The following is a 17,894-nucleotide window of genomic DNA, read 5'->3' as shown; positions in this document are numbered from 1 at the left end:
CCTTTTAGCTCGGAAAAGTTTCCTCATCGGTGATTGGTTAGAATTATCTCGTCCAACCAATCAGCGATCAGGAAACTTTTCCGAGCTAAAAGGGCACCGCTGCGAGTCGGTGCAAATCTGCATCGCTAAAAGAAATGGACTATAGTTATGTTAGAGTAAACTTAACTCATGGTAGGTTAACTCAAGAAAAGCGAAAAATTTATAAAAATCTATCGTTAGTGAATTATATCTTTAAGAGTATTTATCTCCCGGGAGAAATTATAGGTTAACCAAATTTACTTTGGAATACCAAGTAATGTTTTGTTTTCAATATACATTGTAAACTACATGAAAAATAACCAAAATTGTTTCTAGAATCAGCATGCTAATGACTTCCTGAAGAAATTCCACTAAATATTATGCCCTGGCCTTTTGACCATAGTTTTAGGATTTCAATGCTATTGTATGTAATGAGCAAGCAATTACATTTTAGTCATGTACTTAAATGGGTTCTTTTTAAGCTTGTAGGTTGAAGGAAGATTTTCCTTTCTTTAATTCTTTAATTTTAATCATGCCCTTCTTTCATTCAGTTGCATGACTAGAGAAATTGTTGAAGATCATTGATACATTATTCAATTGCTTTTTAATGCTCTGACATTTCCAAACATTAATGAAAAAAATGAGGTTACATAATACAAGTAATTTTCGATATATTACAAATTTGCCAAAGAAAAGTCTACTTCATTAAAAAATCAAAGGAATTTCATGAATCTTCAGAATATTTCTTAAGAAATAAAATGCCATAATTATGCCATGTTACCGGAACTCGTTACATAAAAAGCAAAGGGTTTTTATTTCATTGGAACTTTTAAAGTCTCTGTTTGAAAAGATTTTCTCAAGGGAATATTATCATCAGATAATTTGGCTTCAAGAATCGCAGTAATGCCATTGTAATTTTTCTAACTTAAGATCAGTATTTATAATAAATTGCATCAATCATTTCCATAAAATAATCTAAATTTATGGTTAAAGGCTTAGTTTTATTAATCAATGAGTAGGTTAAAGACGACGCCTTTCTTTGTATGCGTTAGAAGAGTGCTAGAACTCAGACAAATTGATTACGAACGTGGAAAAATGTCTTTCGTTACTTTGTTATAAGAGGTCATATGATTATAATCTCTCGTTGCTTTTGTTACTAACATGAGGTTTTAAGATTATAACATTAAGTTCTATGCTGTAATTACTCGTGAAACTACTGTTTGTTTTAGGTGTCTGTGTAATTTCATCTATAAAAATTTAAAGCCACTTTTCGGATAATGTAATCAACAATTAGATAATACACCTAATTCCATTTTTTTATACTCTTTGGGCATAAATTAGAATAAGAATTTCAATCTTAATTACAGCTAAATACTCTGTTTTCAACCTTACTTAGTTGTTATCAATCTTATGTAACTATTATGAATAATCATGTGAGTGAGAGAGCTAATACCGCTGTGCCTTTGAATGTGTCTTTATGTTTTAGAAAATGTAATGATTACATAAAACTTCACATCCAAGTTGCTAGCTGTTTCACATTACTTGAGCATATGTTGGTGCCTGGAATTCTACATATATTCATATTTCAAAATATTTATTGATAAGGTTTCAAGTATATATATGTAATTCTGAGAACTGTCAGTCAATTTTTTCTGCTTGGAATTTATTTTTGTCACTGTTTATGGGGCAGTTTTACGAGAATTGTCGAGTATGGTAAAAAATGAAGAACCCATATGAAAATAATAACTGTTCATACACCATAAATACTGTCTGTATGCTATGTATTTTAATATGTGCTTTAAGTCAATTTCTTTTGGGTATGTTATTGCGTCAGGGCAATACATCATCGTAATTGCTCTTGCTTTTGTTCATCGTAGGTGCCACTTCTGACTATGTTTGCATTGCCATGTTTAAATATAGCTTCCACTTGTTTACTTTTGCATAAAGCTAAAGTCCATAGGTACTGTACATATCGTAGAACATAGTGTTGTTGAAGCGCTTTAATCTTTACCAGAAACCTTTATTAGGCTGATAAAGTTATGATAGGTGCCTGAACGCACACGGACAATTAAAATTATTCGTATAATCGTATAATGGTTGAAGTGTAGAGTTCCAATAGGGTCTTTCTTTTGCATAACACAAATCTATCTTTAATGAACAAAGGTATCTTAAAAGTGTAGAATCAGCAAAGATTGATATTAGACATTAATATAACAGCAATAAAAAAAGATATCTTGAAACAAAGTTTTTAATTCTAAAATCCATACCAAAGAAAGATGTATAATTCTTCCATAATTACATTCTGTTAAGTAGCCCAAAAGGACCAGTTACTTGTTCCTACAGAATAGATTGTCTTTTGGTAAAATAGGAAATATATGAAAGTATCTAAAAACATGTAGTTAGCATTGGATAACACCACTCATTAACTATATAACAGATATTCTGTAGAGAATCAGTACAGACAGAGTAGACTTACCCATAATCAAGTAACTTCAAGATATGTCAATAGATGGCCTCAGTGTGTACTTTTAGTGGAAAATTAAGCTTTTCGGGACCTTTACAAGGAAGGGCCATGTCATGTGGTCGCTTGGGGGCAATTTCATTTTACGGAATTGGCTTAATCCGGTATTTCGGTCCAAACTACGTCTCCTTTTCCCAATATCACCTCCCCCCATCCACGACTTATTATTGGAGAAGGTAAGCGATAAGGAGGTTAGATAATATCTCCTAGGTAAAGGACCATAGTTGTTAACAGAACATTCGAGAATTGATAAACTTGAGTCTATTTACAAAGTCTATAGTATATAAACCTACAAATGTTGCCATTTCCCTTGCAGAGGGAAATAAATTCTTTTTGTCACTCCCTGGGCTTCCCTTGATCTGCATAAATTGTAATAATTGCACATCAATTATCTTCAATGAGAAATTTCTTAAACTAAAGGTGCTGTGACTGAATGGGAACCCAGTGATTGCAAAAGACAAAGGTGAAGGAAGAGAAGACGATGGATTGACGAACTAAGAAAATTTGTCCTGTAGTGGACTAGTTACTGCTGATGATGAGGATGATTATACATATATATACATATATATATATATATATATATATATATATATATATATATGTGTGTGTGTGTGTGTTTATATGTATATATGTATATATATATATATATATATATATATATATATATATATGTATGTATGTATGTATGTATGCGTGTATGTTTATACATACGTATGTGCATACACATATAATTATATATATATATATATATATATATATATATATATATATATATAATGATGGTACTCCAGAAAGCCTTCTAGCTCTCAGCCAGTATTCATTTTGAGATTGCTAGCTTCAAAAGATTTCCCACTCAAGGGAGACAACTTTATTTGATCAACTATCAGATACATTGCTGTTATAAAAAAAGATGCATACAATGTTTCAACGGAATCTACGAAAAAAAAAAAAATGGTCCTGCCCGGGAATCCAACCCGGCCTCATTAGCTTGTTATACATGCTTCATAGATAATGAAATTGGCGAGTTCTTATTTTTTGATTGGTTGATTGATTGATTGGTTTGAAGTTTTCTGGCATCTTGATATCGAAGGTCATTGACTCCAATGCCGTTTGTTATAAATAAAAGAATAAAAGGAAATTCAATTTGAAATGTCGTTACAAACGTTTAAAAGCTCTCAGAAGACATGCTAATTATCACCATCCAGTATAAGGGTAAAGTTGTAAAGCAGTTTTCAAAACAACTTTATTTGAAGAACAAATGTGGGGACATTATGATTATGTAAGCCAGTGACAAATATATCTTTTAGTTACAGGTTACAAAGGTAAGTTACATAATTCCGGTCGTATCTCACCGCCTTCAGTGTATCGTTGAATACTTACAGTAGTTCATAATGTTTTCGATCAGCAGGACAACAGTTGAAACCAGAGACCCGGCAGCAATTATGAAGAATGCTCCCTTGAAAACAATTGAAAGTACATTTATGCTATGATAAATAAAGATTAAAAGGCATGAAATGTAGATAGAAGTCCATTAAATATATATACATACAGAATGTGATTTATAATGAGAAATATGTTGGATTTGACGTTATTCATAAAATAGTAATATTTATTAAGTCAATTCTCATAGCCCGGTCAGTTGAACGCAGTGATTGAAATAGTTTCGCACCTTATACTGTATATTACACATCCAATATAATATTGTTTTATTCTAATGACCTTGCTAGACATTTGATTTCTCTAGAGTATCGTGTGCATGGATTATCACAGGGCATGACTACATTCGAAAATCCGTTTGCGTTAAATGGATTGAATCAAATTGGGTCACAATATAACACGAGTCTTTCAAATCCTACTGATTTTGTTTATTGAGGTAACATAAGTAAAAACGGCATTATTTTCAGGAAATTGGGTTATCGAACACTACAGGGACATTTTATTGAAATTATTTTAAAATGTAAAAAAATTTTAAGAGGTCTAAAAATATTCCTCTAATCTCCTCATGTCTAATTCATTCCTTGGTATATTTTCATCGTTATCCTGAATCTGTCTTATGTGGGATAGATTCTTGGTACTCTCATTTCTTATTTGTGCTAGTTTACAGATCGTTCCTTGCCCTTACTTGATGTCTAGCTCTTGGTAAATATAATCATATGCTCTATCTTTAGCAAATGCTACAATTTTCTGTGGTGATTTATTTGCCTCCTTATAAGCTCTCCGATCCTCTTCTCTTTCGGGAACACTCCCGGGAAATTTATTTGGAAATCATTCTAAAAGGAAAACAAGTTTTAAGAGGCTTGTCTTTTTATGGAAAGGAATAAACAAAAGTAGAACATTCATATCCAACAAGAGGGAAGAGCAAAGTCCATAGATTGAGCTGCTATGTCTAACTGCGAGATAATGAAAAAGGTAAGCAGTGGATGAAATTATATCTCAAACAATTCCATAGCTTGTAAGACCAGTCTAAATCATAATGGGAAGACGTAATAGGTAGTAGGTTGGCCAGGACACCAGCCACCCGTTGAGATACTACCGCTAGAGAGTTATGGGGTCCTTTGACTGGCCAGACAGTACTACACTGGATTCTTCTCTCTGGTTACGTTTCATTTTCCCTTTGCCTACACACACATACTGAATAGTCTGGCCTATTCTTTACATATTCTCCTCTGTCCTCATACTCCGGACAACACTGAGATTACCAAACAATTCTTTTTCACCCAAGAGGTTAACTACTGCACTGTAATTGTTCAGTGGCTACCTTTCTCTTGGTAAGGGTAGAAGAGACTCTTTAGCTATGGTAAACAGCCCTTCTAGGAGAAGGACACTCCAAAATCATACCATTGTTTTCTAGTCTTGGGTGGTGCCATAGCCTCTGTACCATGGTCTTCCACTGTCTTGGGTTAGAGTTCTCTTGCTTGAGGGTACACTCTGGCACACTATTCTATCTTATTTCTCTTCCTCTTGTTTGTAAAAGTTTCTATAGTTTATATAGGAAATATTTAAATGTTACTGTTCTTAAAATATTTTATTTTTCCTTTTTCCTTTCCTCACTGGGCTATTTTCCCTGTTGGAGCCCCTGGGCTTATAAGTTCTTACTTTTCCAACTATAGTCAATTTCTTTAAGCGATGCAGATTTGCACCGACTGGCAGCGGTGCCCTTTTAGCTCGGAAAAGTTTCCTGATCGCTGATTGGTTGGACGAGACAATTCTAACCAATCAGCGATCAGGAAACTTTTCCGAGCTAAAAGGGCACCGCTGCGAGTCGGTGCAAATCTGCCTCGATAAAAGAAATGGACTATAGGGTTGTAGCTTAGCAAGTAATAATAATAATAATAATAATGTAATTACGTATCCAATATATCTAACTGTGTTTAACTTTTTTTTTTTTTTGGGGGGGGGGCGTAAAACCATACCTGCATGTGAGTTAAAGTGATGGCTGATATCTCAACCTCCTCCTTATCTGAGTCCTTTCCCGAAGCTGTGAAGATCTCATCATCTTTCCACTTTTCTACTAGACCTCCTTCCACCATTCTAAGTAATCTTCGGAGAGGAAATAAGCAACAGTTAGGACATGCAGAATCTTATTTATGATTCGATGATGTTATTGGTTATGGTCATTTGAACAAACGAAAAAAATCCATTACTGTATTACAATGCGACATTATTATTATTATTATTATTATTATTATTATTATTAGCTAAGCTACAACCCTCATTGGAAAAGTAGGATGCTATAAGCCCAAGGGCTGAAACAGGGAAAATAGCCAAATGAGGAAAGAAAATAAAGAAACAGAAAGAATAGTGTATCTGAATGTACCCTACTGCAAGAGAAATCCAACTCAATATAATGGATGGCCCTGGTACAAAGGCTATGTCACTACTCAAGACTAAAGAACAATGGTTTGTGGAGCGTCCTTCTCTTAGGAGAGCTGTTTACCATAGCTTGAGAGTCTCATCTACCATTACCAAGTGGAAAGTAGCCACTGAACAAATTACATTGCAGTAGTTAAACCCTTATTCAAAGTAGTTTGGTTAACTTAGTGTTGCCAGGTGTGTGAGGAAAGAGAATGAATGAATAATTTGAAGTTCTCTGAGGAAAGAGAAGAATGTATAAAGAATGAGTATGAATGGAATATGTAATTATGGCTCACAGTCTAGTGAAGACATTCTGGTATGGAACGCCAGGGATGCAGATGACCACAATACTCTGCGGATAGAAAGAACTTCGTCCGAAATGGAACTTCTGACTTCCGAGCTTCGCTGCCAAACTCTGGGTGAAAGTCGTGGGGCCGATGTAGACGAACTTCGTCGACAGAACCTGTTAAGAAAATACTTTTTGGATCAATCATACAGTATCATGAATAAAGTGCTTTAAAGTTTTAAGGTTTAAAGGACGCTCATGAATGGCAGAGGTAAGAGACAGTTGCAATGCCCTAGCTAGTAAAGCAATCCCTTGAGACTGACCATATATACATATGATCAGCGCCCAAGCCACCTCTCCACTCAATTTAGGACCAGGGAGGACCGGGTAATGGCTGCTAATGACTCAGCAGGTAGACCTATGGGCTCTCCCAAACCCCTCATCCATAGCTCACAAGGATTGTGAGGTTGAAGTCATTAGAAGAAACTATCGAGCTTCAGCGTGACTCGAACACCAGTCCGGCGGATCACCAGGCAGGGACGTTTCCAGTAAACCACCACGTTATGATCAATGTACATCAATAATATATTATGAAAAGGTTCCTTTACAGTATCCATAAGTTTATATACATCCTTACACACAATAGCCCAAAGCACTGTTCATGAGTTCACGAGTGTGATAAAATATTCTAATTTGCAAAAATTACGACCAGTACTATCCATACATACTTTACTAACCACAGTAACTAACAAAACATCTAATTCTCTTACGTGATGCTAAGGTACGCTAAAATAATACATTACAGTGTGGTAGATAACTTTATAGCCATTTAAAGTAATTAATACTCCCCCTAAAGAACATGAAAGAAACTATAATATATTTTCTTATTGCCCAGGCTCTGATGTTTATATAACACAAACTTTCATACGGAAAGTGTTGGGAGACTTTTTGCTTACTCTTGCTATTCCAGTAGCAGGACTATTTACAAAACTTTGAGACCGGTCATCGTGGTTGAATAAATCCCAAGTGTGTTTGTAGATCCCACTTTCAGCTTCCTAGAGAAGACAGATATTTTCAATTAATATACTTCGCAAATAAAATCAATTTACTTAAATAACAAAACTATGTGCTATATTTTTTTTTTCATAATATGTAAACTAATTATTTTTAGTACTTTTTCCATATAATTCTATTGCATAATAATTTTGGCCTTCGGTAATTACCAAAGATTTCAATAAAAATCTTAATAACTTGAGAGAGAGAGAGAGAGAGAGAGAGAGAGAGAGAGAGAGAGAGAGAGAGAGAGAGAGAGAGAGAGAGAGAGAGATGATGATGATGCAAACCAATTGTATATCATTTTGCCAAATGAGAGAGAGAGAGAGAGAGAGAGAGAGAGAGAGAGAGAGAGAGAGAGAGAGAGAGAGAGAGAGAGAAGTTGCAGATAATTATATACCAAAAAGAAAGAGAGAAAGAAAAGTTTCACACAATTGTGTATCATTATGCCAACATGGCTTTACCCTAAAGAGGAGTTCATTGCTAGAATCCTCCATGACGCCTAAGGTATAGCCATCCTTGACAGCCCTGGGAAGATCCTCCAGGTAATCAATGGGCCTTTCGTGAGCTGGAATAGCCAAGACTGCCGTGAGCGTTCCAGAATACAGAGCTGGAATGGAAGAGGAATCATGTTGCTGTACAAGAAACTTAGAGATAAGAGCTTCTGTATTTGTTAATCACTCTTTTTTTGCATATTTTATTACTAGTGTACCCCACCCGTCAAAAAGGATGTTTAAATATTTAGATAGATATGCACACACACGCACATTCATACACACAAACGCACATAATCAACCCTTTCCACTCCCTCCCCCTTTCCTAACTGCAACCATCTGGTTCGTCAGTTTGTGGGAGATTTTGGTTCCGAGTGTACCTCTCTGGGTAACCACTCTCACCAGGGAAGGACTACTCCCTCTCGCCCCTGTGTGTGACAGGAAATATATATATGTATAGTTATACACTTGCTCTTTATTACATAATTGGAAAAGCAGGATGCCATAAGGCCAAAGACACCACAAGAAAATATAGCTCATTGAGGAAAGGAAATAAGAAAATAAACTGCATGAGAAGTAAGGAATAATTAATATAAAATATTTAAGATCAGCAATAACGTTAAAATAGATCTGTCATATATAAACTATGATGAGAGACTTAATGGAAGATATAATGAGCAAGTCCATCAATATTCTTTCAATACATCTACGTAATTGCAACCCAGATGCATTGCGAGCCTATTCAAGAGATATGTGATGCAATTTGTGTGTATATGAAGATTGGAAGCCAAGATTGTTTGGTATCTTAGGATATCTAAAAATCCTTGAAACAGTGAATTTAACGTAAATCCATGAAAAGTTCTCATTGGGCAGGAATGGAATCAGAGAAGTCTTTTATTTCACATAAAATCAGTCTATGAATCTTGAACCTTTTCACCTTTGAACTGTCAATATAAATCGAATCCTCTTTGAACTATTAGTCTTATACTGATATTTGTAAGGACCTTTGAAATGAAGACAATCATTATGAGTTTAGTGACAAACCGAAGATATTGCGATTATCTAAAGATTATACCCAGAGGTAGCACTTTGCTTCGGTGTTTGTCAATAATCGCTTTATCGCTAATGTATAACTGACTTTAACTTTCAAGAATTGATTACAAGGGAATTTTATTCTATTACAATTAGCAAGAAACTTCCAGATAAGTAAAAAAAAAAAAAAATAGCCGAGCAGTAAAGAGAAATTACATATCAACTCTTAAAAAGGCTTTCGAAGAGAATTATTATTATAAAGCTTCTATGTATTAGAATTGCTATCCAAAAATCTTTTGGAAAAGTGAGACATTTTCATATTTAACTATGAATAAGCATTTACAAGAAAGGTATTTATATCATGAAATTATAGAAGAAATCTTAACATAATGGGACATTCTATTACTTAATAAGTCAATGTGCGATTTGATTCAGAAGAGAAAGATCTCTCCATTATAAGAAATGCCAACGCTCTTACCAGATATAATGAGACTGAAGAGGAACCAAGAGAAGATAAGAAGCCGTTGAGACCAGTCAGAAGTCCAAAGTCGATTGCCTTGTATAACTAAACTACGGAACATATTGAAGGAGTAGCATTGAAGACTGCAGCCGGAATCTTGTTTAGTATACATGGATACGAGACGAGACTGAATAAACATGGTAGGGCCAATGACCAACGTGGCTGCAATGACGCTAATCCACACCTGATGGTAAAACAGAAGTGGAATTATTACCTTTTACCTTTAGTTCACCAAGACGATCTTGACACTTACACGATTTTGACACTTCCATGATTTTGACACTTGCGCGATTTTTGCTTCAGCAATGCCGCGCCGTTTGTCGTGTCAGTGATTAAATTATCTGTGCAGAGTAGGCCTATGTGTTTGGTGTAGTGGTGCTTAGAGAGATTTTTGAAATGTTCAAAAATTTTGCAAGCAAAAATTTCTGTGAGATTTTACTCTTCACACATTCCGCACGAAGACTTTAATCGCTGACACGATGCATTGCACGACATTGCGGAAACTATAATCATGCTAGTGCCGTGCAGATGTCAAAGGCACTGCATGGTTCATGAATAGTAAATACAATTGAGATGAATTTAGTGTGAATGAGTTCCGATCAAATGAAAAATAAATATTACGACTTCAGCCACCAGCAAAGATGATCTACTATAATTAGTCCGTTCTGTGAAGTAGAATCTTTAGAAATTTACTATGAACAACTTCATTTAATTTACCTCTACTGTGAAAGGAGAAAAGACAGCAATAGCCCTTTCTCTCTCCTTCGGAGCCCTGGTGAAAACAGCTAATGGCTCTCGGAAGAAAGGGAAAGTGTAGTCAACTACTGTTGCCCGAAGGTCTGGAAAGTAGGCCTATTCTATAATAATAATAATAATAATAATAATAATAATAATAATAATAATAATAATAATAATAATAATAATAATATACCCTCATCTTAATATATCCTTTAATTACTTGGGACTTGGAAAATTTATTTGGTATCCAAATCTGTTAACAACATTATAAGTATTATTGCCTACAATATTTCATAAATAAAAGTGCAAAATTATGTTAATCAAATCTCATTCATCCTAAGAAGAATTTTATTTTTATTACATTATTCCCATATCACACATTCTATTAATTTTCTTTACACATGATAAATGAATTTATTACACGTCTCAGTATTTAACATATTGTTATATTCACATTGAAATTAATTCTAGTTAGAGTACCAATAATGAGGCATCTGATTCTTCTGAAAATAAGGCTTAAAATATTTATTGATATAAACTAAATTACCTGTAATAACTGTGAAGGCAAAGTTCGCCTCCCCTCTGGCTACCATCCCAATCATTCCAGTCACTGTGCCATCTGGCTGGGGGTTTCCCCATTTCCTGTCCTCTGGTACAATTAGTTCGTAGCTGTTGAAAGCGAGAGATATTATTATTATTATTATTATTATTATTATTATTATTATTATTGTTGTTGTTGTTGTTGTTATTATTGTCATTATTACTATAAAGCTACAAGCTCTGTATTATTATTATTATTATTATTATTATTATTATTATTATTATTATTATTATCATTATTATTATTATTATTATTATTATTGTCATTATTACTATAAAGCTACAAGCTCTGTATTATTATTATTATTATTATTATTATTATCATTATTATTATTATTATTATCATTATTATTATTAGCTAAGCTACAACCCTAGTTGGAAGAGCAGGATGCCATAAGCCCATGGGCTCCAACAGGGAAGAATAGCCCAGTGAGGAGAGAAAATAAGAAAATGAATAATCAACAAGAGAAGTTATGATCAATTTAAAATATTTCAAGAACAATAAGAACATTAAAATAGATCTTTCATATATAAATTATAAAAAGAGACTTATGTCAGTTTGTTCAACATGAAAACATTCGCTGCATGTTTGAACTTTTGTTTGAAATTCCACGATTCCACTACAGGCACACTGGTGATCCGAGTCATTTGTATGGAAGTTGATATCAGATGACGTGTCGTGAGGAGGCTAGATATTACACTGCTGTCGTAATTTCTTGAAAAACATACCGTACTCTTTTCAAATTCAATTTTGTAAACCCTCAAAATTTACGAAATGATATAAAATTCAGCTCGAAGGAAATCTAATCCTAGGCAAATTCATGAGGTATCATGGGGAAAATTCATTTAACGATAGCATTTTTGCGAAGATATTTTTCAAAATCATTGCAAGCTAAAGCTAGTATAATCTAAATGCCAAATTCAGTCGAACTTTATGTCGTCGTAGATCATGGAAGTTTTTAAAAACAATTTTAATATGATCAAATTGGTTTCCTTGATATTAGAATCCTTATTTTAAAGGTACGCCATTCTAAAACTATTGTTGTGAATGATAAAGAAAAGAAATGAGATTGGGTACACAACATTTTTTTATTTCTTTTCATTTCGCTCCAAAGACAATGGATATTATTTTAAAAGCAACACTTCACAGGATATAGTTGCCGTATAACTAAACAAAATTCGATTTTAAAATAGTTCTATAGTTGTACTTAGCTTGTACGCCCTGAGAGAACCTTTTAAAACAACTTTAATGGTAAATAATTTCACAACAGCATTAGAAGCATCTTTATGTTATTATAACTTGAAATTTTGTCACATACAACACTTACCTGAAATTAAGACTTTTACTGAGTGCTTTAAGTATCTGAGCTTTAATCCCCGTAGGGTTTATGGCTGTCCTGTTAGCTAAGATTGTACCTAGGCCTAAGAACGGCCAAGACTCGGTGGCTGCCACGCGAAGCTTCCTGCCTGTCATACTGACGAACAATTGATCCTCTCCTGTGGTAACTAAGTGGAGAAGGCGCTGTCTTTTGCTTTCATCTGATAAGTCCCATTTTCCAACTTCATCAAAGCTGTAGAAAAGAGCTTCAGATTAAACACAGAATAAACGTTAAAAAAACGACGAAAAACACTGAAAAAACGGTAAAGACCGACGAAAAACTGAAAAAACTTTAAAACCGACAAAAGTACTGAGGAACGTTAAAAAACGACGCAAAGTAACACTGAAAAAACGTTTAAAAACGACGAAAAACACTGAATAAAGTTAAATGAAGTATGTTATTATTATTATTATTATTATTATTATTATTATTATTATTTATTAGCTAAGCTACAACCCTACTTGGAAATCAAGACTCTACAAGACCAAGGGCACTCGCAGGGAAAAATAGCCCAGTGAGGAAAGGATATTAGGAAATAAAAAAAAATAAACATGAGAAGTAAAATTAAGAATATAACATATCTTAACGTGAGCAACGACGTTAAAATAGATATGTCATACATAAACAATCGAGACTTACGTTAGCCTGTTCAAAAAAAAAAAAGAAAAAAAAATTCACAGCAAGTTTGCACTTCCGATTCAACTGCTCCATTAGGAAGATCATTCCACAAGCTACAGCTGAAATGAAGCTTCTAGCATACTATGTACAGTAGTACTGACCCTTATTATGGAAAAGGCAATACTGTTAGAACGTACTGCATACCTAGTACTAGGTTCAGAATGGTACAGTTTGGGAAGATCTGAATGCAAAGGATGGTTACAATTATGAAAATCATAATAAAACGGAATCTTATCCAGTCTAATGTGCCTTCACCCATGGTATTTTCCTTTTTATATATTCTGTTCTTAAAACATAGAATTGTAAACTACTTTTTTATGTCATGAATACTAAACAAAAAAAAATCGTTATTCATTAAATCCGCACATTCACTTTATTCTGCAGTGCCATTAAATTTATCTTTATTCCGGAATAATACTCACTAGATGTGCCAGATTATTCCTAAATAGGCCCACTAGTTTATTCTAATATATACAGTATTATAATTCTAACCGTTTCATTACGATCACTAGTGATATTCATCTTTCTTCGTGGCTAAATGGTAAGATACTGTTCATGCCAGCTTCCTGGACCAGGGTTCGATTCCCAGCCGGTCAGAAGCTATTGTGTTTGAGTGGTTCCGCCTTGGGACTCTGATCCCAAGGTCGATAAGAGAATCCAGACAAAAGGTATTGACATATATGGCTATTTGAATATGAAAAACACGTCTAAATGTGAAAAAAATTATCATCACTTACTGTATATTTCCATCTGCATGAACGCGAGAGAAAAATATACGGAAATCTCTTCTTAGTCCCTTTACTAAAATGGTGATTTGTATATTTTCAGTTAATTGCTCTTCAAGTCTCACAACATCCTCCAGTTGCATTTCAGATTCCAGCATCAGGACCCATCTAACATAGCTGCTTTTTGGTTTCTGATTTTTTACCTTGAGAGAAATAGATAAAAATTGTTTATTATATTACTTCTAATGAATGAAGAAGTGTTGATTTAAAAGCTCTAGTCTAGATAGAGATGACTGGCGAAATCTAACTGAGGCCCTTTGCGTCAATAGGCGTTGGAGGAGATAATGATGGTGATGAAATTACTTGTTCATCAATATAGCTTTATCGGTGAAAAATGCAGCGGCCATTTATTAGAATTTGGTTGTAATTCAGTCCTCTAGACAACCAAGAGTTTTTCATTAAAACCATTTCATATTCAATTGAAAGGTAATTATTATTGTTATGATTGTTATTATTATCAAAATCATTATTATTATTATCATCATTGTTTTTATTATTATCTTTATCATTATTATTATTATTATTATCATTGCTACTAGATAAGCTACAAACCTAGTTAGAAAAGCAGGAAGCTATAAGCCCAAGGTCTCCAACAGGTAAAAATAGCCCAGCGAGGAAAGGAATTAAATAAACAAGAGATGTAGTGAACAATTAATAAAAAATATTCAGAAAACCGTAACAACTTTAAAATACATCTTTTATATATAATCTAAAAAGAGAGATTTATGTTAGCCCGTTCAACATAAAAGCATTTGCTGCAAGTTTGAACTTTTGAAGTTTCACCAATTCAACGTAACTATCATTCAAAACCTTTGAAGGGTTAAAGGCCACTCATGAATGGCAGAGGCAAGGGACAGTGACAATGCCTTATCAAGGAGGACAATGTCCTAGAGACTGACCATATATACATATGATCAGCCCCCAAGGCCCCTCTCCACCCAAGCTAAGACCAAGGAGGGCTCGGCAATGGCTGCTGAGGACTCAGCAGATAGACCTATAGGCTCCCCCAAACGCCATCCCCCGCCCCCTCACCCCATCCTCAGCTCACAAATATAGTGATTTTGTAGCGACCAAAGAAACTAACGAGTTTGAGCGGGACTCGAACCCCAGTCTGGCGTTCACCCATAAGGGACGTTACCACATCGGCCACCACAACCCTAGTTATCTGGATCCTATTATTATTAGTTTTGTTTATTACTTACTTGATGAAGGATTGCATCGATGGATTCTGGCGAGCAGAGAGTAACCAAGAGAGTATTCCGCCCAGGAGAATCTGTTAATTGGTCTAATTCTGTTGGGTTGAATTGGTGCAGCATCAGTCCATAGGGATGACGTGAGAGACTTTTCGATATAACGCTGATTTTAACTGTTTGTGAAAAAGAGAATTAAAAGAGACATTTCATGAAGGAAACAATAATAAAAAGTCGAAACGACTGAAAAATTTAAAACCGTAATCATCATCATTATTATTATTATTATTATTATTTGGAAGAGCAAGATGCTATAAGACCAAAGGAAAAATAGCCCAGTGAGGAAAGGATATAAGGAAATAAATAGAATACATAAAAAGTAATGAATAATCAATATAAGATATTTGAAGATCAGTTATAACATTAAAATAAATCTGTCATACATAAACCATGAAGCGAGACGTATGTCAGCCTGTTCAACATGAAAACATTCGCTGCAAGTTTGAACTTCTGAAGTTCTAACGATTCAACTACCTGGTTAGGAAGATCATTCCACAATCTGATAATGGCGGTAATAAAAATAGAATACTATGTAGTATTGAGCCTTATCTCTTATTAAAATCGAATTCAGATTTGAATGATTTCCTAAGAATCAAGTTGTTGTCTGGCCGCAACTTAATTCTTAGGAAATTACAAATTTCACAATAAATGTTACAGAAATAATTTTTCTCGGCAAACAATCGTTGGCTCAATTACTTTTGGGGGTCAGGGGGGTTGCCATATAGTGTCACAGACTCCGAAATCGGCGAGTAACGCAACTGATACTTACATAGTATAACTGTAGGCCTATATGTTTAAACTCGAAAACAATCGTAAACAATTGTCCTCTCAGATAATATGTAACATACTTTATAGAGAATAAAATGATCTTTTATAAACAGGAAATTTTGCAAAAATATAAAACAAATTAGGAACTTCAACAATTTAAACTTGTTAAGGGGAAAGTATTTTTGCCTTCGATTTTCTGTATTTATTATTAAATAAGTTTATTTTGAACCAAAATTGTGAGTGTTAGAGGTCCTTTTACTGGATATCTAAAATCTACTTTTAAAGAATATCTTCTGCAATAATAATAATAATAATAATAATAATAATAATGATAATAATAATAATAATAATAATAATAATAGTAATAATAGTAATAATAATAATAATAATAATAATAATAATAATAGTAATAGTAATTATAATAATGATAATAATAATAATAATAATGATAATAATAATATTATTATCATTATTATTATTATTATTATTATTATTATTATTATTATTATTATTATTACTATCATAAAGAATTACGTTTTACTTTTCCGGTGGTCAAACATTAGCACACATTTATAAAGTGAAATCTAAATTATATTTCAAAACACAATTTCTATCGATACGGAAAATGAAATTACTAACCTTCAAATGTTAAGTCATGAAGAAGTTTCAGACGCAAGTCACTTTCTTCAGCAAAGAGAGACAAAATTGACACCACGTCACTAGTGAATAATATGCTGAAATCAGGATAATGAATAATATTATTTACATACTAAACAACAACAATAACAAAATAACAAATGCAGTCGTTTCTAGTCCACTGCAGAACAAAGGCCTCAGACATTTCCATATACATATCTCGGGTTTGCCTGTTTTCACCACCACACTGGCCAGCTTCGGTGATGGTGGGTGACTTTTGTCTGATCGCTTACAGCAAGCCAGCCTAGTATTGGTGGTACTAACTTGTACAGCTGATTATTTACATCTTGTCATATGTGAAATACTGAAATTTGAATTCAAATATTTGCAAAGAGGTGTTTTGAGAAATTTTGCAGTTTTTAAATTAAATTTCTCTAAACTCTAAGGGAGCTTAAGCTAATATCAACATTAGATACCTATTGTTCATTAGCTGTTAAGTAGAAAAACACTTGTATACTTAAATTGAGTTATTTACAACCAAAAGGAATTGATAACAACCGAGAAAGTGCTAAAATTAAAAAAAAAGTTCTTTTTTCAAAGTTGAGTAAATTCTAACTGTATCATTATGGAGATTGATACTTACCACTACAATAAATGGGAGCTTACAATCCTCTTCTCTATTTGAAAAATTTGAAATTTCTTTCATTGTATCCAAAAGATTCATACTAACCTGCTTGTGAATATATACATTATATTCTGTGCATCAAGCACAAAAATATTCACAAAGGAAATAAAAGATATAGGCCCTTTTTATAGAGTTTGATCTACTAAAATATCTTTTTAATTTCTCATGAAATTCCGCATTTATTTCTATTGATAGTCTACAAATATTTCAATTGTTAGTATGAGGGAAACAAATTTCATGTTTAAATTAATAAAAGTTCCTTTACGATTTAATGAGCTACAGAGTCTACAAAAAACATTTGTTTAATTTCTTGTGATCATTTTCACTTCACATATAATTAAACATACGCACATAAACTTATTAGATTCTTATAAATAATTTGAAAATATTTACTTTTATGATCCAAGCTCATATGAAGTAGTGGATTGAGTAATAATTTCCCATATACGTACTAGATAAAAAAAATACGAAATACAACATGAAAATAGATTTAAGTATTCAATATTAAATACACTTTATGAACTTTATTCAGAATTGAAAATAAAAGAAGACAAATGAAACTAACAGTTAAAGATTCATTAGCTTAAGACACATTT

At 33.3% G+C, this 17,894-nt stretch overlaps 1 protein-coding gene across 1 annotated transcript; it reads right to left on the bottom strand.

Annotated features, from left to right (window-relative positions):
* Positions 1-4,875: 4,875 nt before the first annotated feature.
* On the bottom strand, positions 4,876-10,716 carry LOC137616799 (glutamate receptor ionotropic, delta-1-like). Its single transcript, XM_068346779.1, has 7 exons — positions 10,711-10,716; positions 9,738-9,963; positions 8,198-8,343; positions 7,637-7,735; positions 6,691-6,857; positions 5,953-6,079; positions 4,876-4,929 (listed from the first exon to the last, which is right to left on the bottom strand). Exons 1-7 carry the CDS (start codon positions 10,714-10,716, stop codon positions 4,876-4,878), a joined length of 825 nt encoding a protein of 274 aa, XP_068202880.1.
* Between the last annotated feature and the right edge of the window lie 7,178 nt (positions 10,717-17,894).

Source organism: Palaemon carinicauda, chromosome 2 (assembly GCF_036898095.1).
Source record: "Palaemon carinicauda isolate YSFRI2023 chromosome 2, ASM3689809v2, whole genome shotgun sequence".
Taxonomy (NCBI): Eukaryota; Metazoa; Arthropoda; class Malacostraca; order Decapoda; family Palaemonidae; genus Palaemon; species Palaemon carinicauda.
This window is presented reverse-complemented; position numbering and strand designations above follow the sequence as displayed.

Bases quoted from the DNA above. Each gene is read 5' to 3' on its own strand.
- LOC137616799 (XM_068346779.1), bottom strand. The intron at 7,736-8,197 runs GTAAAGCCATGT...TGTCTTCTCTAG, and splicing joins GCAATGAACTCCTCTTTAGG to GAAGCTGAAAGTGGGATCTA. The intron at 4,930-5,952 runs GTATGGTTTTAC...ATTATCTCGCAG, and splicing joins TCACTTTAACTCACATGCAG to TTAGACATAGCAGCTCAATC.